The sequence below is a fragment of the Seriola lalandi genome, unplaced genomic scaffold, assembly GCF_002814215.2.
Source record: "Seriola lalandi dorsalis isolate HSWRI2012SDOR001 ecotype SW California unplaced genomic scaffold, Sedor1 jcf7180002053690, whole genome shotgun sequence".
NCBI classification, from domain to species: domain Eukaryota; kingdom Metazoa; phylum Chordata; class Actinopteri; order Carangiformes; family Carangidae; genus Seriola; species Seriola lalandi.
This window is the reverse complement of record NW_019524243.1, coordinates 832,920-860,851: the sequence shown is the minus strand read 5'-3', so window position 1 is coordinate 860,851 and position 27,932 is coordinate 832,920. Positions and strand designations below refer to the sequence as shown.

The 27,932-nt window shown below is 40.0% G+C and overlaps 1 protein-coding gene across 1 annotated transcript; it reads left to right on the top strand.

Moving 5' to 3' along the window:
* Window positions 1-1,424: 1,424 nt before the first annotated feature.
* rasa1a (RAS p21 protein activator (GTPase activating protein) 1a) lies at window positions 1,425-27,932 on the top strand. The gene is made up of 25 exons (XM_023401533.2): window positions 1,425-2,673; window positions 15,438-15,590; window positions 18,105-18,240; window positions 19,163-19,233; window positions 20,014-20,131; window positions 20,399-20,430; window positions 21,134-21,186; window positions 21,358-21,508; window positions 21,727-21,805; window positions 22,090-22,213; window positions 22,342-22,498; window positions 22,656-22,743; window positions 22,967-23,047; window positions 23,458-23,615; window positions 23,788-23,864; window positions 24,001-24,173; window positions 24,275-24,434; window positions 24,632-24,774; window positions 25,355-25,470; window positions 25,616-25,702; window positions 25,862-25,929; window positions 26,022-26,110; window positions 26,234-26,311; window positions 26,670-26,804; window positions 26,893-27,932. Exons 1-25 carry the CDS (start codon window positions 2,135-2,137, stop codon window positions 26,974-26,976), a joined length of 3,150 nt encoding a protein of 1,049 aa, XP_023257301.2. The 5' UTR covers window positions 1,425-2,134; the 3' UTR covers window positions 26,977-27,932.

The following is a 27,932-nucleotide window of genomic DNA, read 5'->3' as shown; positions in this document are numbered from 1 at the left end:
GTGCTCAATCTAGATGCAGCTGGTGTGATTTATGTGTGCTGAGTTGGCTGATGTACCCCTTGGGCAACATGCCCTCTCTCTTTTCACTTTTGTATCCCTTCCATTTCTTTTAAAAAGGGTAGGTGTTCAACCTCAAAATTCTTTTTAGATGTCATTATCAAACTGTGCTCTAAAGGAAATATGTTAAAAGTGACAATATGAACAAAAGAAGTCTTTAAAATAAAATGTGAAAACCTCTAAGAGATGCTACTTGTCCTGTTGCTAAAACCTTATGACCTTAATATTGCTTGTAAATGCCCCTCATTGCATGTTTATGTGCACAGGCTCATGTGCAGGTCCAGTAAAAGTGAACACGTTTTGTTCTACACTTGTTTTGTGGTCCCTAAAAACCAAGTCTACTAACAACAGACATCAGCAGACTTCTGTTATCCTCCCTGGCGATGCTCCGGCAGGCCTGCACGGCAGCCATCACTTCTTGCTTGTTTCAGGGGGTATTTTTGTCTTCAGTCTGACCATTAGATGTTTTGTCGCCATATGTCAGACTTTGCTAGTCAAGCATTTGAGTATATATAAAAAAACCTTCTCAGTTGCCTTGTCTGCATGATTGGGATCATTGTCCTGTTGCAATGTCCTAAAATTAGGCAACTATGTATGCAAATACTGTAAGCCCAAAACATACCAAACAATCGAAAACCTATCACTGTCCACATATTTTCTGACTGTATTGTAAGTAACCACTGAGTATCTGCGTTAGTCTGTGAAACAGGATGCAGTGGCCAAATGAGTGAAAATTCAAATGAAATACTCAGTGTGGCTAAAATTAACAGACTCTCTGTCACCAAGCCAGAGTTATATTGAGACTGTCTTCAGCATTGTGTCAAAGTGATAATTAACAACTCCCATTTGACCATATGCATATTTCATTCAGTCAGAAGCAGTCAGAAGCAAAGAATGAACATTATGTAATCCGCCAGGCTGGAGTTACTGAATGTCAATCCAGTAGACTGACAAACCTTATTCCTTGGAGAATAAGAAGCAAATCAATTTGTGGATTTAACAAAAGAGATTGCAAATTAATCCTTTATCCTAGTAATCCTTTTCACGATACCCATTACTCATCAGATAACAAAAAAATGACTTGTTCATGGTTGTTTGCCTCTGGTTTAGACAAACATCTGTGCTGCTTGTCTGAAAGCCTGTCTGCTGCAGGTTTACAAGTTGCACCTACTCTCTGACCCTATGACAAAATAACTAGGAAGCTGTGTTTCAAACAATGGGAACACTATCATATTTAATCTATCCTAAAATCAATTAGGATACAAGTCCCATTCTCGGAGCACTGATTGAAGATGTCATGGATTGAGTCGGCGCTTTGGCGCTCTGTGTTCACTTGGCTGTGTCTGCTCGGTGACTGGAGAGGAGTGGGAGAGGGAGGGGAGAAAGAGCAGCGCAGCAGCGGGCAAGCCACCAGCTCTGAAACCCAGAAAAAAAGGCGAACTCAGCTTGTATACGCAAGAAAAAATACTTTGGTTTACGACATGATAGTTCGCACAGAATAATATAGCGGTCCGGGAATTCAGGAAATAAGGCTGGGTCGTCTGTGGACTCTATTCGATACGACTGGAAACTCAGAAGGAAAGAAAACAACAACACTGGAAAAAAGACGGGGATTACACACAACAGTGACAATAAAACAACACTCCCGACAAGTGGTCTGTCTGGTGCCGAGGGTGAAGTCCGAACAAGAACAGGAAATATTGGTGAATTAATATTCTATTTGAAACATTTTAAATGTGAGTTTCCAGATAGCGTTTCTGTATGAACTTTAAACTCAGGAAACAATGAAGACATAGCAAGCAAGAACTCATCAAGTGTCTCGAAGCTACTAGCCATCCCGCTAGCTTTAGCGTGGCTATCTTGCAGCGAGCGAATGCGAGGTAAAGCTAACGCCCGCTAGTGCAGCTAAGTAAGCTAAGTTAGCTTATCGGCTAACGTTAGCTGGCTAGCTGAACGCGTTTTTGAGAAACTTTTGGTGTTGTTGCCCCGGAGCCCAAACACTGAAGGAGTATTGTAAGAACAGAGGGGAAGGGCAGGTTCCCTTCTGGACTTTTTCCCCTCTACGTATTTTCCTAATATGATGGCTGCGGAGGTCAGCAGTGAGGATACGGGCTCGGTCACGACAGGGACAGGGGTGGCAGGCGGAGGAGGCCCGGACACGGCCCCTTTCCCCTACTATCCCAAGACGAACAGAATGCGAGTGACTGATTTGGGACAAGGACCCACACCAACCCCCCACCAACATTCAAACACATCACCGGACTCACTTCCCGACATGATCTATCCCATGCCTAGCGGGGATATGACTGGACCAGTGCTGCCCGCAACAGGGAGTGGCGGAGCAGGAGGTGGACATTCAGTTTTCCAAGGAACAAGCTCAGGGACCGTGGGCGGCATGTGCTGCTCTCCCACTTTGGAGGGTCCAGCTAGTCGGATTTCACCCACATCAACCGACCCAGACGGGCCCTCTGTCTTCCCCCCTCTGCCACCACCCCCTCCTCCCCCTCCAGGCTGTGGGGGGCTCAGTGGCACTATGGATGAAAGCGACATGCAGGATGGACAGGAATACGAGGAAGAAGAGGTGGTGTTCCCCCTCTCTGCACCTCCCACGAACCAGTAAGTATATCACCAGTGAAAATTACGTCTTGTTCATTGATACCTAGAACTTAACATTTTCAAGCATCCTGTACTCTCTGTTGTGTTCACTTCCTTCCTGCTGTCAAACAGTTGAGGTCTGAATTTGATTTAATGTTGACTCGTGCAGGTCCAATAGTAACTTGTGCTACTCACAGCTGGCATCAGGTATGATCTGAATTTACAGCCCACAATCACTGTTCCAAGTACTGTGGGTTTTTATTACCCAATAACTGAACAGTTGTGGCCATGAATTAATCCCAATGTATCAAAATCGGTATCTACCACGTATCTTTTTGTCATTTGCGAACTTGTTATAATTTTTGGAAGAACCCCAATTACTTAGTGTTGAATCGGTAGCAGAATATGCATGTTGATTTATACATTGAGCCAAAGTTAAATGAAATTGTTAATAGATTGGATTGTTCAACCACTGTTCAAAATGAAGTTAGCAGGGCAGTATTAATCTATCTGTAAAATAAGAAGTGATGCAATTATGCTATGGATGCCAGTTTTAAGCATTTTTCATAACTGACTGTCTATCACATTATTAAACAATAACTGATTAAATATGAAAAATATATTGAATGTACTGAGATGCATCTTAATCTACCAGGAAAGCTGTGTTTAAACAAGTGGCATGAGCTACTATCACAGCACAACCCAAGTAATAAGTATGTAAATAATAAATACAGATACTTTATTCAATGAATCAACAATGAATAAGTGAAATAACACAATAAAAATTGCTTCTCCTGCTACTGTTATCATAATTCAACAAATGGTCTAACAATATTAAAAGTCCTAAACATAATAATTGCATATAACTATGATTTTTTCCATTACATAAATAAGAGGAGACTAAAGATACAAGACACTCAAAGCAGAGCCTAACTCAGTCTATACACATAGACCTACATACGTCATGTCAAAAAATTGTATTGAATGTTGCATTCTCCCTGAGTCTTACTGGTTTTCCTTCAAGAATATGCGCACATCCACCAAGTAGGGGGTTAATTATGCAGTCTTTTCATAAAAAAATATTAAAAAATCAGCAGGTCAGTTTTGCCATAAATGAATGTTAAGAGGAAGCAGTTAATGTGATTTGGTTTGAAGAGTTTCAGATGACAAATGCTAACTTCAGTCTGGATGAGGTCAGTGCATGTCATCTAGGTAAGCAACAGTTTTAATCTGTACCTTTCCTGTAGTATCAACAACCATTTGTGTCATGCCTGCATCATGGGCTCTAACCACAATTGCTCCGTATGCTTGAGCTTGAGTCAAGGTGCTGGGAAGCACCTGTATGGATAGGCCTGATATTCAGTGGATGCACAAATACTTTCCTGTTGACTCTGTTAGTACTGTATATTCTTAATTAATTAAATGCTTAATTTTGATAAATTTAACAAGAATTACCCCTTTACATTTGTTATCTAGAGTAAGGTTCATCCATTCTTTTATAGCTGACTTGTGATTGGTACAGTGTCACTTTAATCACTCTGTTATTGAAGTAGCACAAGCCTGAATGAGGTTATTTGTAAACCTTTTTTTATTGCAACATGGAAAATGCACCCTAAGCATTGTATTAGGATTGCATCTCTAATTATAGTTATTTTTTATGAATTTATCAGGCATGCACACAAGCACCTGTGTGTGGGCTGGTGTTGTAATAACCTAAATACAGCTCTCCCATTTGTTACAGTCTCATTAGAGAACTGCTGAGCTTTGTCATTTCTGGCCCTCATACTGTGAGATATGGAAGTGACTGGGCCTGGAGTGTGGATTCAGCTCTTATTTTAGGAGCCACTCTATATCTCCCTGTCAGATTACAGGGGAAGGGGAAGGCCAGCATTTCACCAGTCTTGCCTGTATTGGTAATGAACAACCCTAAATGGAATTAACTGCACTCGAATCCAAGTTCTTACATATAGTGCTTCTATGGAAGTAACTCTCTGGTCAAGCATATATGGACTTCTTCATAGGTTTGCACTTGCATTCCAGTTTATCAACTTGCAGGGTTGCCAGTGAGGCAGTGGAACAGTTGTCACTTGTGCATGAATGGGATTGATTTTCTTTGGTCTTGCTTGTTTCACAATGAGTGACTTGTACTCAAATGTGTATCTGCTACATTCACTAACACATAACTTTACACGCTAGTGAGAATCAAAATGAATCTACTGACTCACTCAGGCCTACTCTGAGATGCTTTACTCAATCAAGTTGTGCAAGGCACATACACAACCAAAGCTATATTCTGCTATATTGGGTTTGTGGTTTTGGTGAATTGCTTGCAGTGGTGATGAATTCACAGGAAAGATGGTCCATATATCTTGGTTTCTAGGTTAATTTGTGGTTATTAATAGCCCGCAATTTCCCAATAGTGTTGTGAAGTGTATGACAATGTTTACTGAAATGAGACCTACCTTTATGGCCTTTTATGGACATTGAATGTGAACACTACACTAAATGCACATGTAAATATGTGGAAGGATGTGACATTTAATAATTCAGTATTATTAGAGAAATGTCCCTTGTTTAGAAAAAAGACTGAGGTCAAATGCTGAATGTATTTGTGTGTTCATCACTAGAACTTACCAATGGCAATATATACGCAAGGCCAGACACAAGCTCTCCAAAGAGTTAGGCACACTTTTCATTCATCTTCTCATCTGGCAGTGGATGACTCTCTACAACAGAAATTTTATAAGGTGCTGTATTTGCCTTGTAATGATGATTCAGTTAAAGCAAGGGTATGTCATCCCTCCAGACTGTGTCAGTGATCCACTGTGATAGACACTGCAGTTATGTGGACCATCTGCGAGGAAAATGGATCACAGTCATGTACAAAGCTGAGGTTTTCGCCTGCAGGCAATATAGTGAAGCTGATGGCTGTATTTTATGGCATACAATCAACTCATCTTGTGTCATGCTATTTATATGAACATCCTGTCTACGTGTAATACAAGACATGCGTACATTTGTTTTTTGACTTTTCTTTTCTTCACTGTGCCTATAATAGCATTTGCCAGTGGCAAATCTACCATTGGCAGCAATGGGTGTTACATTCACAGCTGACTACCCACACTACCCAGAGTGATTTTGAATCTCACCCTGCCCCCTCAGCTGTGTAGCTAGCTGTGTATGCCTTCTGTAATCAGGCTGATCTTGTATTCCTTTGAGTTATGTTAAAGTCTGCAAAGTGCATATTGGAAGAATGATGGTGGAAAACTTCCACACTATTGAAAGTGGTCCGAGTGTGTGTTACACAGTGACTATATGCACTCTGCTGCACAGAGTGCAGTAGAGTGAAAATGTCTGTGTGAGTGAGAGAGAGACACAAACAGCAGTCGCATTCATTCACACCTCTGTACACCAGTGTGCCATTCATAAACAATGGCTACAGCACTGTGATAAGAATTTCACACTGATGATAGCTTAACGAAGAGCCAAGAGCAAAGATACCAGGTGGCCCTCACAGTGCGCGTTCCTGCTGCCTTTGGAAGCCTCAGGCCCAATGCCTGAGCTTAAACAAACAGCTCGTTGGGAAACGAGTCGTTGAGTTTGAGTTTCCACGAAGATTAGAGAGGATTTTAAGTCATAAAGGGCTTCCCTGGTGGTAGGAGGAAGGAGAAAGAAGGGAAAGAAAATTTGGATTTGAAGATCAGTGGCTTTGTGAATGAGTTTACCAGATTTAGCAGTTGGCTGTGGAAACATCTCTGTAACTCCTGTGTTAATTGAGTACCCGCGCCACCTAATTGCCCTGTGTGTAGGGTTGCAGAGACAATGGAATTCTGAAATGGCACAGGGATCATGTCACATAGCTTAACTAGGTTATTCCCTGATGGAGGCCGTTCCCTCCGGCCAAAATGTTACAGCACTTTTATAACAAAGCAGGGTTTTATAAATGGGATTGGATCAGTCATGACACCGTTTTGATGACTGGTGAGCCCAGCAATTAGTATTAAGCCTGTAATTTCCTGTTGGATTTTTTGAAATTACTGCAATATTCCATGCTAGTATACTATATAGACTATTGTAGCTTATATTAAACTGTGTTTGCACTTTGTCACTGAGGATGCACATGCTTAGGGTTGGTTTACTTCACCCACTGATTGAAATACCAGTCCCATATTTATTAGTGTAAGATCTGTGTTGTGCATTGATAAGGGAAAGCCTATGGTTTCCATGCATTTTCAATGAGTTATGCAATGTCCTGTCATGCCCTTCCAATACCCACACTGCCCTGCCTTTTCTCTCCAACATCCTGTTTTCAAGACTTCTGAGCCACTCATTGTGGCATTAACAGGATCGTCAGAATCATTTCAGTTGTTTTAGAGAATACCTAGGATTTTGGAATTTGAATGACTTTTCACATGACTGAATGATACAGAGCCTACAATTCATTTTTCAATATAGGGTAAAATTCCCCCCTTAAATGCTTCACATAAGTTTGGTGGTATAACTTGTGAGCTTCTGAGGCATGAGCCAGGGAAGAAAACATTAAAGTTTGGGGCAGATCTGATTAAAGGGGTGGACTTTCTTCAACATTGCTAGACAATGTATGGCTCGTGATGTAAAATATCAGACATCTGTTTACATCTGTGTGTTTATACAGTTTGGTGCAGATCGAGATAAAAATGCATATCTGCTGGAAGGAAAGGATGAATCCACATTACAGACAGAGTTGTACTTATTAGTAAGTAACAGTGTAGACACCAGCAGCATTTAGGAATGTTTATATCAGTATTTAATTGAACATGAATCTATTACAATAAATTAATAAAGCTATACTTGAAAACAAAAGATGTGTAGTGAATCAGTATGTGCTCTACTGAGTGCCATCCTAGTTATCTCTTTCTCCTCCTCCTCTCTTAGTGAACATCTCAGGCACTGCTGTTTTTCTAGTCCTTTTGGGTTCCGGTGGGTTTTTTTCTGAGCAGGTTCCCCTTCTGTGATATATGTTTGGACACACTTTCCCATTCCCATTGAATGGGAAAGAGGTGCTGCAACAGCAGAGAGAGCAAGAAAGTGTGCGCCAAGTGTGTTGTCCAGGGCAGAGGGTGCTCCATCTGATGCAGCGCTTTCGACTACTTATCTCGCATTCTGCACCGGTGCAAACATTGGCTGGACATTATTAGACATTGCTGTAAATGTGTGCGAGAATTTCCCACACTGTAAGATCTAGATATGTGGGAATCGATGAAATTATGTGCTATTCCCACAACTCCGCACTGAAATTCAAGACCTGTGATAGATTGGGGACTTTGCAGAGAAAGTGTTACAGTGCCCTTATATATAGTAAGACAGACATGACTTCCTCCACAGAAAGTACAGTAAAGGTGTTTCTTTTAACAGTGATGTAACTGCATTGTTACTTGTGCAAAAGAACAGCCACAAAATTGAAAGCTGATTTTGCGACTGTGTATATTTGTATACGTTACTCTCCACATTCAATATGTCAAGAAATGGTGGCTTTAATTCAGCAGGAAGAGAATGTTCTTAACTGGACACCCCTGCTTGTAGAAATGAAATCTCAGGAGGAATATTGTATGGGCAGATGACAGTGAAGCCTATTATCACTGATGTAATGATGTTATTTCAGGGAGGCTGATTCACAGCAGGAAAGTCGAGATGTCGGCTTTGGTCCCTGCGTGCCTGGTTGTGCATTAAAATGATGGTGGTCGGTTAGCATTCAGACTGAGCGAGGCTGAAGATGCATGGATGGCCCTTCCCCATCTCTCCATCTGTATAGTTTAGGTTTGCTGCGGTGTGCTGTCACTCTCCTACCCTGACTGGGTAACAAGCTGTGGCAGTCCACTGTGTGCAAAGCAAAACAAAACCATTTCACAGCTGCCGTCAGTCCTCCAGAGCTCTCCACCGACTTTCTTTCCACTGTGGAAACTTGAGCATGCAAATATAAGTAAATGGTTAAGGGATCACAATTTGCATAATAGTTGTTTGGCCAGTTGGTTAGTGCTAAACCAAAACAGTTTACATTAAAAGCTGAGGCGTTTGTTCATTTACTGAAAGAATGTTTGATGTGGTTTTGAAACTAGTCTGACATTTGCAGGGTGAACAATCTTAATGTAATTGTGTGTTTTGATCTTGAGGCATGATTGAAGCGAGGTGTATTTAAACTTCAGCCTAAGGCTAATACAGGTCACGAGTTGGTGGTTTGTTTCCATTAATGCATGTCTGTGTATGTGTGTGTTCATGGGTAGCACATAAATGTCCATGTGTGTGCAGAGATGCCACTCCCTACCCTTGCTGCCCCACTGCTTCAAAAGCCAATAGGCAGCATGCTCATGATGCGTGGCTTTATGAGTGAGAAAAAGCACTGAGTAAGAGAAGGAGAAAGTCAGTGGAGGATGAAGTGGGAGCAAAGACTACAGAGCTACTGTCTGCCTCAGTCTCTGAAAGATCCACTTGTGTAATTCTTCAGAACAGGATAACAGAACCAGACATGATCATCCAATTTTCCTCAAATTAGTTAGCATATCTAAATGCATGGGAGTAACAGTCTCCATCTCTGTGTCTTTCTGATCATCTTACTTCAATGGATATCGTTGACCCTAGTTATGAGAAATGACTGTACCAGGGCGACAGCAGGGTCTCATCATCATGCCTTGTATGGATTTAGAGCTGCCCTTGCTCTGCTTTTCACGTCGGAGCTCACAGTTTTTGTCTGGGCAGCAGCAGTATCAGTGGAGTAGGTGTACCTTGTGAGACCACGGGACACTGGAGGGAGATGCAGCAGAGGGCGAACTCAGCGTAAGTGGGGCATCAGATCACCTCGCAACTCATACCTTGCCTCCCCAACAATCGGCTGATATTTTTTGTTTTAGTAATACAGTTTTATGCTATATGTTAAAAAATATTGTTTGTTAAATAGGTAAAATCATGTGTGTATGTATGTGTGCAGTTTATTTATTTAATGTTATTCAGGTGACTTTCTTCTATATGAGATCTTTCAGCCAATTGTGTTCATCTGACTTTTCAGTACAAATGTCACAGGAAATTCATCATAGATCTTTTATGTCCTTGCTGTTTTGCATGGAAATGTGTTATGTGGATAGTCAAACGCTTATGATATGATGGTACACTTTTATCTTACACATAGTTCACAGATCTTACAAGTGGAAATCGAGAAAGTCATACTACATGTGTAACTACATAGTAATATGTGATGTCAAGACACCTAATGGAGTACACTGGCTCTATTTAAGAATGTTAGTGGGGTGTTTACTGGGCCTTAAATTTGTGTGTAGCAAACATGTTGTACTCAGTAGCCCCTATAGACAGTTGGCAGCTCCACTGAGGCGCATTGCTAATGTACAGTAATGCAATGTTTCATTACTTTTTGATACTGATGAGGGCTGACAGTACGTCTGTGGAGATGTTTGAGTACAGCCACATCCATCAAGACAGAAGAAGATGAATAAGAAAGACATAAGCTGGGGAGAGAGAGTTCACAAAAGACCTTAATGAGAGATAGACAGACTGACAGAGAGACGAGGTCCAAATCACTCCAAGTCACAGCAAGCTGTTTGTCAGATTTCTTTAGAATGTGGTAACTTTTAAGCACAGAGTACAAATTGTAGAATCTTTGGTTACCTGAAATTGTCAAAACGTGATTTTATTATCAGCACATTACAGTATTAAGTAGTAGTCATATTAAAAGAATGGATGATGTAGAACAGTCTCACCAATCCATTAACTGAGGCATATTAAATGGTTAAATCCGACCAAACAGTCTGGGTTTCATTACTTTTAAAAAAATAGTTATGCTTGAATGATTTGGGTCAGTAGAGTATGCGTGTCCTCATTTTGAGCACAAATTTTTTCCGAACACTTGGTTTCCTTTTCAAACTGTAGCTTGTCAATTCTTCAACATATGTGCTGTTATAGCAATAATTTCACCTTGGGATGACACAGATCAACCCAGAAAATTTAGATATCCTTTATTTTCTCTGCAGGATTTTTCCTTATTCAGATCAGTGTATTGGTGTTATTGTCAGTCATTTTCCTTTTCCATTTATAGGTACTTGCCTAATTCCTCCTTGGGAATATACAGCATGCTTCTGCCGGTATGGGTGTCTTCAAGTGCTCTCTAAAATACCTTAATAATGAGTTGAGTGCACATTAATGACCCAAACAATGCAAGCACTGTATGCTTTTTGCCTTGAGTTTATTTATATTGCCATATAAAAACATGTGTCCGCAGCAGCTGTTGCCCATTTAATTAAAACGTCAGTTGCATACATGCATGATATGCGCTCACATACTTCCTTACTACAGTCACTGCAATTACTGCACACATTAGGCTAGTTGTAATCCATTTGATTTCTAAAATAAAACAACCATGTTAAGTATTTTACTCAATTACTTTGTGGGAACGGTACTTTTCTCTTATAATTAAATAATAAAAAATAATTATTATTTTCTCTTCTCTACATTGTGTTATATTCTGTTGCTCACAGGAACAGCTGAAAGATTATATTTTCCCCTTTTCTCACGAAATGTCTAAATTGGTGTGAAAATTAGGCTCAGGATGTGGACTGTGGTGGTGAAGGATGCCATTGCGGGTAACTCCTCCTGTTCATGCACCTCAGCAGTTTGAATCATGATTTGGTGTGCTGCCACTGACAAGTAGTTGTCACTTGGTTAGTGTTGTAAGCATAATCATTTGCTATGCAAGTGAGTTGCTGCAACAGCATGGACGATGATCAGTGGACTTTTAATTTATAATGGTTTTTATTAGTTAGCCTGTTTCAGTTGACCATGAGGGAACTGTATGCAGAGAGATAAATGCCTTATCCTGGGTTGCGCATCAGTAGGAGAGATCCAAGACGTCACTGTGCTGCCCCGCTGTTCATGTACAGACATGAAAGAGCATTCCTCAAGCTGATAGTGGAACTGTATCCTGTTACCACTGTCACGGCTTATGCTCATCCTCTGTTTATCATAGCACCCTTTCTGTCAGGTTCAGCCAATCACGTCCCATGTCATTACAGCCAGTGTAATAATAATAACTGATTGTAGCTCATACACAAAGCTACAGAAAGTTGTGGTGTACAGTGCGAAGCATCTAAAGTTTCACAAAATGTCAGTTACTTGTTAAAACACCACAGTTCATTCTGACGTTTCTTCTGAGGGTCCGGACATCATGATGCTAAGGGTGTATCTGTTAGATATATAGTAATTCAAATCATCAAGACTTCGAAAACAACACAGATGACCTCAAGGCACTGTACAACAACAAATCCACATGGCCAAGGTTGCTATGGCAATGAGAGAAATCATAGTGTACTGTTGTGAAGTAAGTCAGGAATACCACAGCCATAAACTGTATGTTTTACTGCTATGAACAGCAACCTAAACTGAAAAAACAGCAAAGCAGCCTCTCCCAACACATAACCCAGTGGAAGGTTTGTGCCGAATGCCAATAATCAATCCTGGATTAAAATGAACCTTAAAAACAAGACTGGTTTGAATGCACTTCATGCACTGCTTGACCCAGCAAACCCAGTGAACAGCATAACAAGGTCTGCATTTCACTCTATGTATTTGAAGCATTGATTAGGAGTGGGATTTGATAAGTAAATGATGCCAAGGAGCCATTTATCGTTAAATGTCTGCCCCACAGCCAGAGCTATAACTGTAAAATATGGTAACAAATGTATTAACACTGCCAGTTAACAATTAATTTGAAAACCCACCTGTCGCTGAGCTCCACAAAACTCCATCTTTGAAACTCCCCAAGCATTGTTTTATATTGAATTCTGGTGCAAATGCATGACACTAACAAATGTCCTTTTTCATCCACACGTGGAAAAGGCTTGGAATTTCTATGGTCTAAATATCAATCCAAATGGACAGTTTTCTTCTGTGAAAGACTCAGAGGACAGTACTACTCCATAGTTGAATACTTTCACGTCTATGATGAAACAATTTTCAACTGCATTCAATCAGGAAATAAAGATGATAAAATTAAAGGAAACTGTCAACATAACATTTTTTGATAATACTTATAGGACCTGATACTAAAACCACCAATAAAATGAACAGCTTTTTAGTAAAGTTTAAATTTTTAAACCTTATTATACTGAAGTTAACACACAGATGTTAGACTTGTTGTTGAATTGGTTAGACTGTGTGGTGGATAGCACTCTTTGTTTTATGGTAAATGGCATGTTAGTATTTTTATATTTCTTATACTAAATGAATACTCTCCACTAACTAGGAATATGAAATCAAAAATTGAAAAGATGGCAATTAATATTTTCAGCTTTGTTCAATTTAGCTCTTATACACTGCTATAACAACATGTTTAGTGTAATGGTTGTGTGATACCAGAGGCCTGAAGTGACACATAATGGATGTAATCAAAAACAAGGATTTGTAATTTGCACATTTGCTTGTATATAAAGTATAAACTGCAGATTCCTGTACATGTGTTGGTATTATAAGGTTCCGATGGTTGTTGATGGGCCACATGCCTGTTTTCGTGTAGAAGAAGCCCTGACTCTATTTGCTCTATAAGTTTGAAGCATGCCATAACAGGTTCCCAGAGTTCACTCTGGAAGCACCACATGCTGCCTGCCTGACTGCATAGCACTTCCCATTGCAATCAACACTATTAGCTGAAGTTCATGTGCAGCTAGGAACATAACTGATAAATGCCTGATGCCTGTGTGGTGGACACTTGACCATGATAAATCTGAGGTACTCACACCTTTTCAGAGTGTTGGTTACACATAATAAGAAAGGTGTGTATGGATTGCTGTTTAGATGAATGGTATAGGGATAATTATTTTTTTTCATGTCAGGGTTTTTTCTTTTGAATATGGATTGGAGTGTCTTGACAAGTGAACCACATATTCCTCTAGAAATTGGTGCTAGTAAACATTAGCAGAAGAGGGCTTTGGAGTTGGTAAAGAGAACAAGGACAGAGAGAAGAGACTGTTGTTACAAACTGCCGTGTTGTGCCTTGCCTGTTTCCCAGTTTGCAGGCCTGATGCTGGCTGCTCCATGTGTTTAGTTGTTGAATAATAGCTTAAAGCCATGGAAACAATAACTGGCCCTCTCAGTGTATTTCAAATTGTATAGTGGCTAGTTTGACCAAATTTTGCTTTTGTAGATGTTGTGGTTTGAGTAATTTGGCTCCAAGAAGTTGGGTCTTTCTTGGCCTGATTCAGGATTAGTTACAGCAGGCGTTTGTATCTCAGTTGTCTTTTAGTTTCATTATATACATGGTTTAATGGGTTGTGTGTGTTGTGTTGGGAGGGCATAAACTACTTAAATCCCATGCAGGATGATGTGCCCAGCTCTGCCATTCTTCTTTTAGCAGTCATCCATCATTCCCTCTGTTCTATTCCCCTTTAGTATTATTTCCCCCTAGCTTCCTCAGTCTCTTAAGGGCTGCTTGGCTTCACACTCCAACTGCTCTCCATCACCCTCTTCAATTCTCTTATCACCCAAAGCCCCGTTGCGGACACTTAACTCTCCCTGTCCTCTTCAGCTGGCTTTCTCCAGCTTTCTCTGTGAAAGCAGAGTTGATCATGTTTTCTTTACAAGAGAAACCTATACACACCAAAACCAGATGGGAGCCCTTCAGATCTCTTGTGAAAAAAAGCTACTGCAGGACCTCATTCATCTTCTCGCCGCTGGATGTTTTTCCAGTCACTGCCCTCCATTCTGAGAGGCACCAGTGGCCTAAATTTGGAAAAGCGTGTTAATTTTTTACTCCAGCTGGCAAGGCCCTGTCAAGTTCAGCCTCACCTGCTGAAATTTTAACCAGTGTTGTTCTTAAGGCTTCTGTTTAATTCAGAAAGAAGTGGGATTTTAATGGTGTGCTGGAAACTGGAAAGTCAAAAATAAAATCTTCAGGATTTAAGCTTTTAGGTGCCGTCCCCCCCCCCCCCTTTTTTTTTAGAATACAGGACCTGCTCATTCTGTCTGGGTTGTACTCTCATGAAAGTAGGGAGTAAAATTTGATAAAGCTTTGTGTCTAATATTGATTTCAGTATCAATCAGTCTGTCAATAATTAACATTTATTTACTTCTTTACATACTTCCCGTAACAAGTTCAGAACTGATCTGAAAATGAAAAGCAGCGTTACAGTCTCAAAGTAAAAGTTATTAAGTACCACACAGGACATCAGTTAAATTGATGATGGTGCTTATTTGACATATATTAAGATGTCAAGTTTTGTGATTCTGTAATATTATCATTTGTTATAGTAATCTTGTACAAGTTTGTACAATTTCTGTTTTTTTCTTTGGTCCATCTGGTTGATAGACTGTTTTGTTTTTATAAACTGGACTGTGAAGGACTCAAAAGATTGTGTTCTGCATCATTACATATAAATATGTCTGATAAGAGAACCACTGTGTCTTCAAAGTGTTAAGTCATTCTCTTCAAAGTATTATGCCCGAGGCTCAATTATTTTTTTATTCATTAACACATCTTACTGGCATGTTTCCAGAGTCTATAAGCCTCTCAAAACAATGAATCACATCTTTCTCACATTATGCTTTCTTCAGGAGGTTGTCAGTTGTATAGTCACAATTCTTGTATTGGTTCTAAGTGGTCTCTTTTATTTTTTAACATGATTTTCAGCCGTTTCACCCAGCACTACATTTATTCTTAATATAGTTTCACTTATCAAAAAAATATAGTGGCTTAATGCACCATCCATCCTGCTCCCCCTCCTAATCTTTTCCTCCTTGTCTGTGTATTTCAGGTGGTACCATGGCAAGCTAGACCGAACCATTGCTGAGGAGCGGCTGCGCCAGGCCCGGACCCCTGGCAGCTACCTCATCAGGGAGAGTGACCGCCGGCCCGGTTCCTTTGTCCTGTCTTTCCTCAGCATGACCAACGTGGTCAACCACTTCAGGTAAGACAGAGTACATGCAACAAGCAGAAAAAACTTAACCTCAGTAATAGGCCCATTTTGAAGCTCCACCAAGAGCCTCCTTAAATGCTTTAGGGAGTCACAAAGTAGGTAGCATGTTTGCATTGCCCATTTTCAGAGGTGTATCCTCTGAAATGACCTCATGTGGCCTACACAATGCTGTAATTGTTTTTAACTGCTGTTTTATTTGCTGCCATAATTTACCAGGAAACCAAAATGGTCCTAAACTGGGGATTTACATGAAACAGGAGGGTCACTGAAGTCTCATTTGTGTTCACCATACCAGTTACAGAAGCTACACAGACTTAGCTAACCTGTCTATCATTGCCTACAACTGAAAGGGCGTTGTGGGTGGCAAATCAGAATAATACGGACTGTTTCATGTCTGTTCTCCATAGAGTACTATTGGTAGGTTTAATAGAACATAACATGTCATCTCACAATAAGGAGACAGCACACCACCTTGAATTAGAAGATAAGGATAGGGGAACTACAGAAGTTATTCATTACCTGCTTACCAAAAGGGCAGAAAGCCACATACACGAAAGGGCAACTTCAGAGATGAGGTGAGAATGTTCAGGTTTGAAACGTGGTTACCAGTCCCCTGTCGTGGCCATTGAAGACTGCTTCAGCCTATTTGTATCGTGCTAATTTGAACAGACAGTACGTTTTAGAAAAATGTTTTTCATAATGCATGTCAACTTGTATGCTTAAATGTCTTCTGAAACCCATTACTCTGTGTGTCTGCCCTTGTGTGTGATGCAAAGGATCTTTCGTGCAGTGTGAGTGGGTGGACCTGAAGTAAAAGAAAGAGGGCAGCATACTTGTCTAGCAGCAATACTATGGTGTGATTTACAACATTAAAGTCAATAAAACAATACAGATTAGGCGTTACAATCTGTCCTCCCCCTCAATGGATATGTCTAATTCAGTATGAAAATACATTAACCCTGTGGCTCACAAATAAAAGTTGGAGATGTGCTCTCACAGCAAGGTCAAACAATGTGGCATTCTCTGCTTCAAAAAAATGAACATACTTTTTTAGAGTGGCTTACTTTAAGATTGGATATGATAAAGGCTAAGTATCCACTGGTATAAGAGATCAATCAGTAGGTTACTGGAAAAAAAAACATTTCGCATTTACAGGTAGCACCCAAGTTTCAACATGACCATAACAATAATAAATCAGCAATATGAACCAATAGTAGCGACAGTAGGCAAAATAATATATTTATGCATAAGGAAATGTTTCGCCTTTTACTGAAATTCTAGATATTATGCAAATTGTACTGGAGCCCTCTTTTGGTCCTGGACTGCTATGACGCCACTTCATGACAGATGAAAAAAAAAAAAAAAAAAATAGTTCTAGTAACTGTGTACCTATGGATGGGTTAGGGTTAGACAGCGAGATAGATAACATTATTAATCCCGTCGTCCTCCATTTCCAGTTTAACTCGGTTCAGAAATGCTTCACTGTCTTCACTGGCCAACGCACCCAACCAACCCCGTTACGTAGGCAATGACGTCACACAAAAATGGCTGCTCGCTAGTTAGCTAGCAATTAGAAATTACGAAAATAAATTATTATTATTATTATTATTATATTTGTGGTTTTCACAATTTTTAATATCAGATTTTATGTAAGGTGTTTTTTTCTAATAAATTTCCTCACTACCAGTGCCAAAAACATGCATGTTTTATTTCCGCTTTAAGTTAACTGGAATCTGTGCATTTCATAGTATCACCTTCTACTACTCTACTGCTCATGTTTGACCTGCTTGTCCTAGTTATACACCTTAGAAAACAGAAGGTTTGTGCTCAGGCAAAATCGCTGACATTTTCTCCAGAAATGCATTTTTACAATCTATTAACAATGACATCATCTCCTTCACTCACATTGGTTTAGTGTGTACCCATGATGTCATTGATGCTGGAAGGAGGGAGCGTTTCTGTAAGGGAATTATGAACATAAGGTTAATTGCGTGATACCTACTCTTCAAAAGGCTGATGTCCTTAGATTGTGCATGTAGCAAATGAGTAATAGTGTAGTGCGTTTGATATAAACCCTCAATCAACTGATGAGCAGAGAATTAGGATTAGTAGCTCTGCAATGGGATATGGTTTAGAAAAGTGCTTTCTCATACCATTATAATCATTCACTGTAGTGATTTTCTGTATTTTTTATATGAGCCACAAATTACAAATATCATGATCGTGATAGTTGGATTTAACTGGACAACCTCTCTCTTTCTCTCACTGCCTGAAATCCTCTTTAGAAAGATATTTACTGGTTGTTTTTTTTGAAGGATTGTGGTAGAAATATTTTTAGTCTTGTTTTTCATAATATTTTATCTTATCTTAACAGCTATGATGGTAATTTTACTGTCAAAAGGAATAAAAGTTGAATATTATCTTTTGCCTTCACTGCACAGTGATTACCCTGCATTCAAAAATATCTGTGCTTGTCTTTTATCGTTATGTGTTTTCTCTCAACAGGATAATCGCCATGTGTGGGGACTATTACATTGGAGGGCGGCGGTTCTCTTCTCTGTCAGACCTGATTGGTTATTACAGCTATGTGTCTTGCCTGCTAAAAGGAGAGAAACTGCTATCACCAGTGGCGCCCCCCGAGGTGAGACTGTCTCCAAGGCTTGGAGCACACAGTAGATTCCAAATTCTACATTTTATGGGTCAATTCTAGCATATTTAAGATTTTGCAGGATTCCCTTACAATTTTACATTATTCTTAAGTCTTTGCTTGTGTGACATGACATTACTTAATATTTGCTTTTTTTCCTCGTCTTGGTTGTTTCTCAAAATAAATATTGTGAAATACACCTTGTCTAAATATTATGAGGTACTCCCAGTAGGTCAAGGGTGTTGATTTGAGCTGAAATTGTGTAATATTATATATTCTCTAAACATTCTCTGTTTCATTTTAAAGACTATATATAGTGTAAGAAGGTCTTGTTTTGTTTTTTTCTGTTGGTATGACTGACAGATGGCATGTCAGTAATGTGATTTAGCTTCTTTTAAAATAGAAATCTTTAAGCTTGATAGTAGCATTTTGATGCAGGTTGTCAAAATGTGATAGAAAGAATATTCCCCAGAGATCTAGCAAAACTGAATTTGAACAATTCTAAATATACGAAAACAGTCTCCTGAAATTTTGTCCATTAAAAGTTCTTTAACCCGATTATGTGTTTTGAAGGGTTGAAAGATGGGTGGAAAAATATTTTTGAGATTCCTTTTTGAGTTAACTTGAAGTCAGCCTTTGATTATTTTATTCAGCCACTTGCTCAGTGTAGAAGGGAGTACTTTTCATGTCCTCCTTATCCCCTTTTCTTTTACCTTCAGGCGGTAGTCAGAACTGTTTAAGGCAAAGCTCCAGCTAATGCTCATTACCTATTTCAGACGGGTGCAGTATCTCCCAGAGGGAGTTGTAGTAGAGTACTTGATTTCGGGAAATAATTGAGGGATTTAACATCAATGTGGTTTTGGAAGGTCAAGGCTAAGAATGAGATTTTATATTCTTTGTTTGCATGTTTCCGCAGCCTGTAGAAGACAGGAGGAGAGTCAGGGCCATACTTCCATACACCAAAGTGCCAGATACTGATGAGATCAGGTGAGTATCAGTGTGCAAAGGAGACTTTTCTTGTCCTATATATATATATATATATGAAAATGTATACCATTTTCATATCCAGTCACTGCTTCCCTTAAAATATTATCAAAAATATGATGCATTGTCTTTGAGACACAGACAGGCACTGATGATTTCCTGGGTTTAAAATGTTGTATTTGACCGTATTGATCTGAAAGAGGTACATAGTTTCACTGTGATAGACCTGCTGTTCCCTTCACAGCAGCTCAGAAAGCACATCATCTGACTTGTTAATGAAAAACAGTCTTGTCCCTGTTATTAAGCTGCAGTAGGCACACTTACTGATGATCCCAGCTATCCCTGATTTCCTGAATCTGATAAACATCTGTCTGAAGTCAACGTCAACTCTGAGTCTGCTAGTGAGCCACAGGCTTAACTGAGTAGATAGACATGCAATATTTACCTCAGATGTTATGATTCAGGGGGGACACCTGCTGGCAATGTTGTGGTATTACAATCGACACTAAGTAAATAGACACTTGACAATTTCTTCAGTTGGAAGATTAAATAGATTTAGTTATAAATCTGCTGATCTGGAATTTCCTTCATATCAGGATGACATTGTCTGGATGCAGCAACAGTGTGATAGGCAGAGATGATGCAATATTATAACAATCTATATACAGCAGAGTTTACAGTGCATTTTACACCTTTCTTTATTTTTACCTTCTTCATACAATTTACACAACAAGTCACAATGTTTCCTCTTTTAATGTCCATTTTGACTCGATGTATCCTCAGCTTCCTAAAAGGGGACATGTTTATTGTTCACAATGAACTGGAAGACGGCTGGATGTGGGTGACCAACGTTCGCACAGAGGAGCAGGGCCTCATTGTGGAGGATCTGGTGGAGGAGGTGGTAAGTACAGTGCAAGATGGGAAAGCAATATCAAATTTATTAGAAGATGTGTATCACAAAGTCAAAGGTGGCATCTGTAAACATAAAACATAACAACGTAAAAAGAACCCAATGTGAGGTGACTACAACATATCACACCAAGTTGGCATCAGCATAGCAGCAAGTGTTGTGATATAATACATGAATACACAGCATATAGATGACAGAAGACCTGCAGTCATTGGTCCAGTAGAGCCTTGACAGATTTCTGTTTCTGATATTTTTCAGGGGCGGGAGGAGGATCCACATGAGGGAAAAGTGTAAGTTTTATCGCATTGAACTCCATTATTCAAAACATTTTAAAGCAGGATATAGTTCATACATCCATAAAAATGCACCTCAGTAGCTATAATCCTCTATGATGCAGCAACCTGTTACTTACTTTTTTTATACAACATATCATTACAGGATAATATACACGCAGTTAATCAACCTTCATGCACACAACCTAGTTTTCTTAATCCTCAAGATATGAATTATGTTTTTATATTGACTAGAACAGCATGACGGCACAGGGCATAACATGAGTCATCGTCTCTTCACTTCATTCACATCATGTCCTTCAGCGTTGGCAAATCTTCAAGTTTGATGCAGTGACTCTAGCTAATAAATCTTTTTTTAAAAAGTGAGCTTGCCAAATGCCCAGGGCTCTCTGTAAGAGGAAGTTATAAATTTAATTATGGTCACCTTTTTTCTTGTAGCACTTGTGAACATTACATCAAACATGTGACAGGGCAGATGATATGTGATATATTTGCATACAGTAGTGATTAATTGTGCAAACACTGGACAGTCATTTTACTCTGATGAATGTCTCCAGCAGAGGCGCCATTCATTAAAGATTTCAGTGTTGAGAGATGATGTTTTTGTCGTAGGCACTCCTGAACATCTGTACTTTGTTGATTGAGCAAATTCAATTTTCTGTCGCTCGTCTTTCTGTTGCCTTTGATGGATCTCTTACAGCTGGTATCATGGAAAGATCACTAAGCAAGAGGCCTACAACCTGCTGATGACAGGTACCATTCCTCTCTGCCTTTCATTAGGCCAAAGTTATTAATCACTTGTGACATTACCATGGATTATTTTTCTTCTGAAATAGGTTCTGAACATCAAAGTCACAATATTCTGCTGAACATGCATTAAAACCTCTCTCTCCCTCCGTTCTTCTGCTCCTTCTCATTTCATAGTTGGTCAGGTGTGCAGTTTTCTTGTTCGGCCATCAGACAACACACCTGGAGACTACTCCCTCTTTTTTCGCACCAATGAAAATATCCAAAGGTTTAAGATCTCCCCCACGCCCAACAATCAGTACATGATGGGGGGGAGGTACTACAACAGGTATGTGTGGCAGTGTGCCTGCCTTCATACCACAGAATAAAATAAGAAAAAAAAAGATTATGCCAAACTGAAGCATTTTTTAAGTTGTAGCCAGCATGTTTTGTGTATTTCAACTTGCAATTACTGACGTGCTGCATCTCGTCTGCTCTCTCTCTCTCTCTCTCTCTCTCTCTCTCTCTCTCTCTCTCTCTCTCTCTCTCTCTCTCTCTCTCTGGCAGCGTCGATGACATCATTGACCATTACAAGAAGGAACAGATTGTCGAGGGCTACAACCTGAAAGAACCAGTTTCAGTGCAGGTAGGTACAGTTGTACAGTAGCATTACTGCGCCTGTGTGATTCCATATGTTTCTCTGAATGGGATGATATTTGAGAATCTGTAATTGTATATTTTGAAGAAAATCTATAGCATCAGACATTCTCGTGTTTGTTTTCTTCAAAAGCAAGACTTTCTAGAATCTGTCCAGGGCAACAGATTAAAAAAAAAAAAAAAGGAATGTAATGTAATCTAGCCCTTTGAATGGAATTGATTTTTCCTTTGTGGGTATGTGATGGCTTGATTTATTATTTTATTTTACTGCAGCACCAGGAACAAGTACTTACTGACACAGTGGATGGGAGAGAAATTTATAACACTATCAGGCGGAAAACAAAAGACGCTTTCTACAAAAACATTGTCAAGAAAGGCTACCTCCTGTTCAACAAAGGTACATGTAACATCTGTCTTGAGTATAAACTTTGAGTGGCCCCTTCTAATATGATGAATAATATTATCTCAGTGTTTTCTTGTGGTTACCATTATAATCAACTTTGCTGTGGTCCATCTCACCTTCAGGTAAAGGTAAACGGTGGAAGAACCTTTACTTTATCCTGGAAGGTAACGACGCCCAGCTCATCTACTTTGAGAGCGAGAAGAGAGCCACCAAACCAAAAGGGCTGATCGACCTAAGTGTGTGCTCCGTGTATGGAGTGCATGACAGTCTGTTTGGCAGGTGAGATGTCAAAGTATTGTTTTTAGTCGGCAGCAAAGTGCTGTCCCTCAGCTCTGAATGCTCAGTTGCGCAGACACCACACATAAGAAAATTATTTTTATGAGGTCTCATACCGTACAAAGTCATTTAAAATGTTTTCTGCTGTTTGCTTTTTCAGGCCAAACTGTTTCCAGATTGTTGTCCAGCACTTTAGTGAGGAACAGTACATATTCTACTTTGCAGGAGAAGCTCCAGAGCAGGCACAGGTAACAGAAGAACCAGCACCTCCCTATCACTGATAACTGTCTCATTAAACATGGTAGAAGCAACTAAAACTGTATGTTCTACCTCCAAACGGACTCCCAAAGCTGTGAACTGCTGTTCCTATTCATATAAATAGCTCTAACTTTTTCTTTGCGACTTTGTGTAGAGGCAGAGCCCATGTCGACTGTGTCTTGCAACTGCACTGACCATGTTCTGTTTTTACAGGATTGGATGAAATGCCTTCAAACTTTCTGCAGTAACCTAAGGAAAACCACTCAGCCCACCTCCAACAAGAGGCTTAGACAGGTACATATACCCATCAGTTAAAACAGTTAAAGGAAAAAAAAAAACAAAAAAAAAACACACACACACACACAAAATGACCTTTTATCCTGACTGGCTTGACTCATATTTACTTGTTGCAGCATGATAACACCATTCCCACGCAAATTGTAAGCCTTAGTGTTGTGTCTGCCAAATGAGTAAATGTAAATTTTTGTTTTGATCCCACATCTTTAATTTTAGATGAGCCGTGTAGTCGGTAGTAGCGTATTTGTATTTGTCAGCTAAAGAAATCTATGTGTATGTTATTTTTCAAAAGTCTGATGAATTGACACAGTGAAGCATTAATTACCTGAGTTAAGAACATTGTTGAAATTGAGTTTCACACTTTTCTCTGGATATGTTTTGTGTGCTAAATCCTTATTTTCTGTCAGGTGAGCAGCCTAGTGCTGTATGTGGAGGAGGCCCACAAGCTGCCGGTGAAGTATTTCACCAACCCTTACTGTAACATCTACCTGAACAGCGTCCAGGTGGCTAAGACGCACCCTAGGGAGGGGCAAAACCCTGTTTTCACTGAGGAGTTCATCTTTGAGTGAGTCTGTTGTGTATCTCCTTGCATATTTTTCTCCCTTAGATTCTTCCGCTGTTCGTCCTCCCTCTGTATTTTATCATCTTCACATTCCTAGCAGCCTATCTTGCTTAGAATTAATAATATTTTTCTACTTGTTTGCAAAATTACAAAATGTATGTGTTTGTCGTTTCAGTGACTTGTCAAGTGAAATCAACAGATTTGAAATCAGCCTGAGCAACAAAACAAAAAAGAGCAAAGAAAGTGACATCTGTAAGTACCTCTGTAAATTTTAAAACGGATACAATCTCTGTAAGTCTCTGCATTCGCCTTATCTCTTTTTATTTCTCATGTCTCTCCCACCTTTTCTTTCTGTCTTCCTCCACACCTCAATCTCTCTCCCTCTCAGTGTTCATGCGGTGTCAGCTGAACCGTCTGCAAAAGGGCCAGATGATTGATGAGTGGTTCCCTCTCAGCTCCCACGTGCCTCTGAAGGGCATCGAGCCGGGCTCCTTACGTGTACGTGCCCGCTACTCCATGGAAAAGATCATGCCCGAAGAGGAGTACAGCGAGTTCAAAGAGGTCTCATCCACCGAAAAGTGGTTTTGATTGCAATGTCCATTAAGTTTTCTGCTCTGTTGTTCACTTGAAATGACAATTTCATTGTTGTGTGTCCTCTGCAGATGATCTTGCAGAAAGAGTTCCATGTCATTTACGCCCTGGCCCATGTGTGCGGTCAGGACCGCACACTACTGGCAAGCCTCCTCCTGCGGATCTTCAGACACGAGAAGGCTGAAGCCCCCCTCCTCAGGACACTCAATGACAGAGAGATTAACATGGAGGGTAAAAAACCACATACACAAAAGAAAGGACTTATGTGAACCTGACAATCCGACTTGATAGCAACACGTCAGTCTGCAGTATTTTGCAGGGCTCAGTTAATTGTTTGATGTGTTCATTGAGTTGTGTCCGCTCAGAAATGTGTACAACCATGTGCCCATATATTTGCATAACCCCCTCTGCTCGTGCACTGTTACCAGACGAGGCCACAACATTGTTCAGAGCGACCACGCTGGCCAGTACCTTGATGGAGCAATACATGAAGGCCACAGCCACACCCTTCGTCCACCACGCTCTCAAAGACACCATCCTCAAGATCATGGAGAGCAAACAGTCCTGTGAGGTAAAGACCTACAAAGGCTTTCTCTCTCTCACACTCACTACACTATAAGTCCTTTAAGTCTACCAAGCACTCCTTTATCTGTGGTGCAAGGTTAAAAACATGGCATTTATGTGATATCAAAGCAGCCGCTCCACAAGGTTGCTGTGTAGTTCCAAAGAAATACATAAAACTGAGACACAGCTTCAACATGGAGTCTCAAGGCTGCTCTTTGAGCCTTAATGCCACAATGAATATTTTAAATCGTGTGGTTCTTATAGATTTCATACACCCACTGAGATGAAAGTGTGTAAGTTATTGTGTTTCACAGATGTTTTTCTTAACTTGTGTAGCTTTAAGTTAAATAAAACAAATATTACAAATTAATTTACCGATCTCTACCAATCCATATCTACACAATACACAATATTTATCAACATGTCATGCACTGAATATTTTCTGCTACTGTAGAATAATGAATTCATGAAATTAACTGTCTCTTATCTCATGGCTCACAACCATACATTGTGAATTTGAATTAATCCATCTTCATTTGTTTGTCTGTTTCCCCTCTCTCGCTCTGTCTCTCTCCATCCGTTTTAAGTTGAATCCTTCAAAACTGGAAAAGAATGAGGATGTGAACCTGAACCTGGCTCATCTCCTCAACATCCTGTCTGAGCTGGTGGAGAAGATCTTCATGGCTGCTGAGATCCTACCACCGTAAGCATATATACCCACACACAGCTTTGTTGTATAGTTTTGTCACTAAGTCATTTGATTAGTACATTAAACAGAAATGCACATTTTTAGCCCAAGAGACTCAAATAATGAATCATTGTCTCTCTCTCTTTGATGACCCATCCAGGACACTGAGGTTCATCTACGGCTGTCTGCAGAAGTCTGTGCAGCAGAAATGGCCCACCAACAACACCATGCGGACCAGAGTTGTAAGGTAATCAAACACCTGTGAACAATGTGGCCTCCACTTCTTTTCTTTTGAAAGTTTAACAGCCGTCAGCAAATCTTTGTCCTCCAATCACCATCTTTAATTTTGGCATGCGATATATTGTTTTTTCTGATGCTGTCCTAACCGTATCCATTCTTTATCCAGTGGCTTTGTCTTTTTAAGACTGATCTGTCCTGCCATCCTCAACCCCAGAATGTTCAACATCATTGCTGGTGAGCATCCACTGAAAAGCATACCCAAAACCTTCCTGTTTTCCATGTGACATGTTACAATGTGTGCTTTGCACTGCCATCGCTTCTCGCAGACCCTCCATCCTCAACAGCAGGCAGGACCCTCACACTGGTGGCCAAGTCTGTCCAAAACCTGGCCAACCTGGTTGAGTTTGGTGCTAAGGTATGAATTCCTTCCCGGAAGCGGTAGCATTCAGTAGAAGTATTGTTTTTACAGTGGACATGTCAGCAAAACACTTTTTGAATATTGTTGGTGTTTCACAGCTGTCTTTTTGTTCTCAAACAGGAACCCTACATGGAGGGTGTGAACCCTTTCATCAAAAACAACAAACATAGGATGATCATGTTTCTGGATGAGTTAGGGGTGAGTCACATGGACAGAAAATGAATTACAATTTTTTTGATAATTGATTATTTCAGTAACTTTACATCTTTTTAAGAGGGGATTTTATATTTTTCTTCATTAGGGAGAAGAGTCAATATTGTTGGTTATAGATTGTTTGTCAAATCAAGCAAGCAATTTAAATATTAGTCATATTAGCTTCTGGGAAATTATAATGGACCCTTACATTTTTAGACAAAATGATGAATCAAAAAAATAATCAGCTGGTTAATAGATAACAAACAAAATAATAATAATAATGATAATTTGAAGTTGCAGCTCTAATGCAGCTCTGACTCTGTTTCACAAGCTTAGACAAGTCATGTGTCTGTTTTACTAGAATGTCCCTGACCTCCCTGAAGCCACAGAGCACTTTAGGACAGACCTGTCCCGGAACTTGGCTGCACTGCATGAGGTCTGTGCCACACACTCAGACGAGCTCCGGACGCTGAGCAACGAGAGGGGAGCGCAGCAGGTCAGAGACCCATGATATCTCGGCTGAGCACACGATTTATGCCACCCCGTTTCAGAAGGTTGATCTAATTCCTCTTTCCTCTCTGCAGCATGTGTTGAAAAAGCTGCTGGCCATCACAGAGCTCCTCCAGCAGAAGCAGGCTCAGTATGCCATGTCCAACAGCAACAGGTAGTACTGCACTCCTCCTCCCATCTTCCCATCCTTCCGTCAAGTCTCCTCCAGCGGAGTGCAGCACAGAGGAGACCTAGCATGCTCTACCCTCATCACCATGGCAACCCCTCCACCCTCCATCATGTCCTCCTCTGATAGTCCCGCCCATCCCCACCCACCTGCCATCTTGTCCCGTTCACCACAAGAGAGCTATGCAACAACAGCGGCTGAGTACAACAACTGATGCAGTATTTTAAAAACAAAAAGAAAAAAAAAACTTGCGCCAGTGACTGACAGCTGTATGCACAGGAAAATTATTTTTCCTTCATAAACTGTGTTCATGATTCTGACTTGGGTACATTTCATTCCCTTCATCACAAGGGCCAAATATAAAGATTTCAAATGAGGTTTCTTTGTACCCACTATGTGTTTTGACAGCACAGGTTGCCAAAGTGTACCCCTCCTCCCCTTCTGGCTCAATATGAGGAAACTGACAAGAAGAAGCTAGTTCTCTCGGTCCCCTTTTCTGGTAACTGGATTATGAGCGATAATGCTTTTTATACTGTAATTAGTGACTGATTTATTTTAAGGTTGTGACAATATCCGCAAAGTGCTGAAACTAGCATTTCTGTCTATTTGTTTTTTTTTTGTTTTTTTTTTTTGTTTTTTTTTTCTTTCTTTGGTTTCTAGATTGGAACAAAGTCTTTCAGAAAAGTATGGTTATTTTATATTAAGAATAAATTCTCTTGCTGGAATCATGAGTATATAAGAGAGATGAGCTGAATTTTTTTTTTCCTCCGATTGTATCAGCTATTTTTTGATTATTTGGTTAAGTCTTTTTTGAAACTTCTGAATGCCAGACAAGACACATAATCAGAGAAACCAAGTAAAATGAAAGTGTTTACAGCAGTAAATTTTTTGGAATAGTACAGAATGTATCAGACATGCATGCACTTATTAAACAGTTTTTGTAAAGTA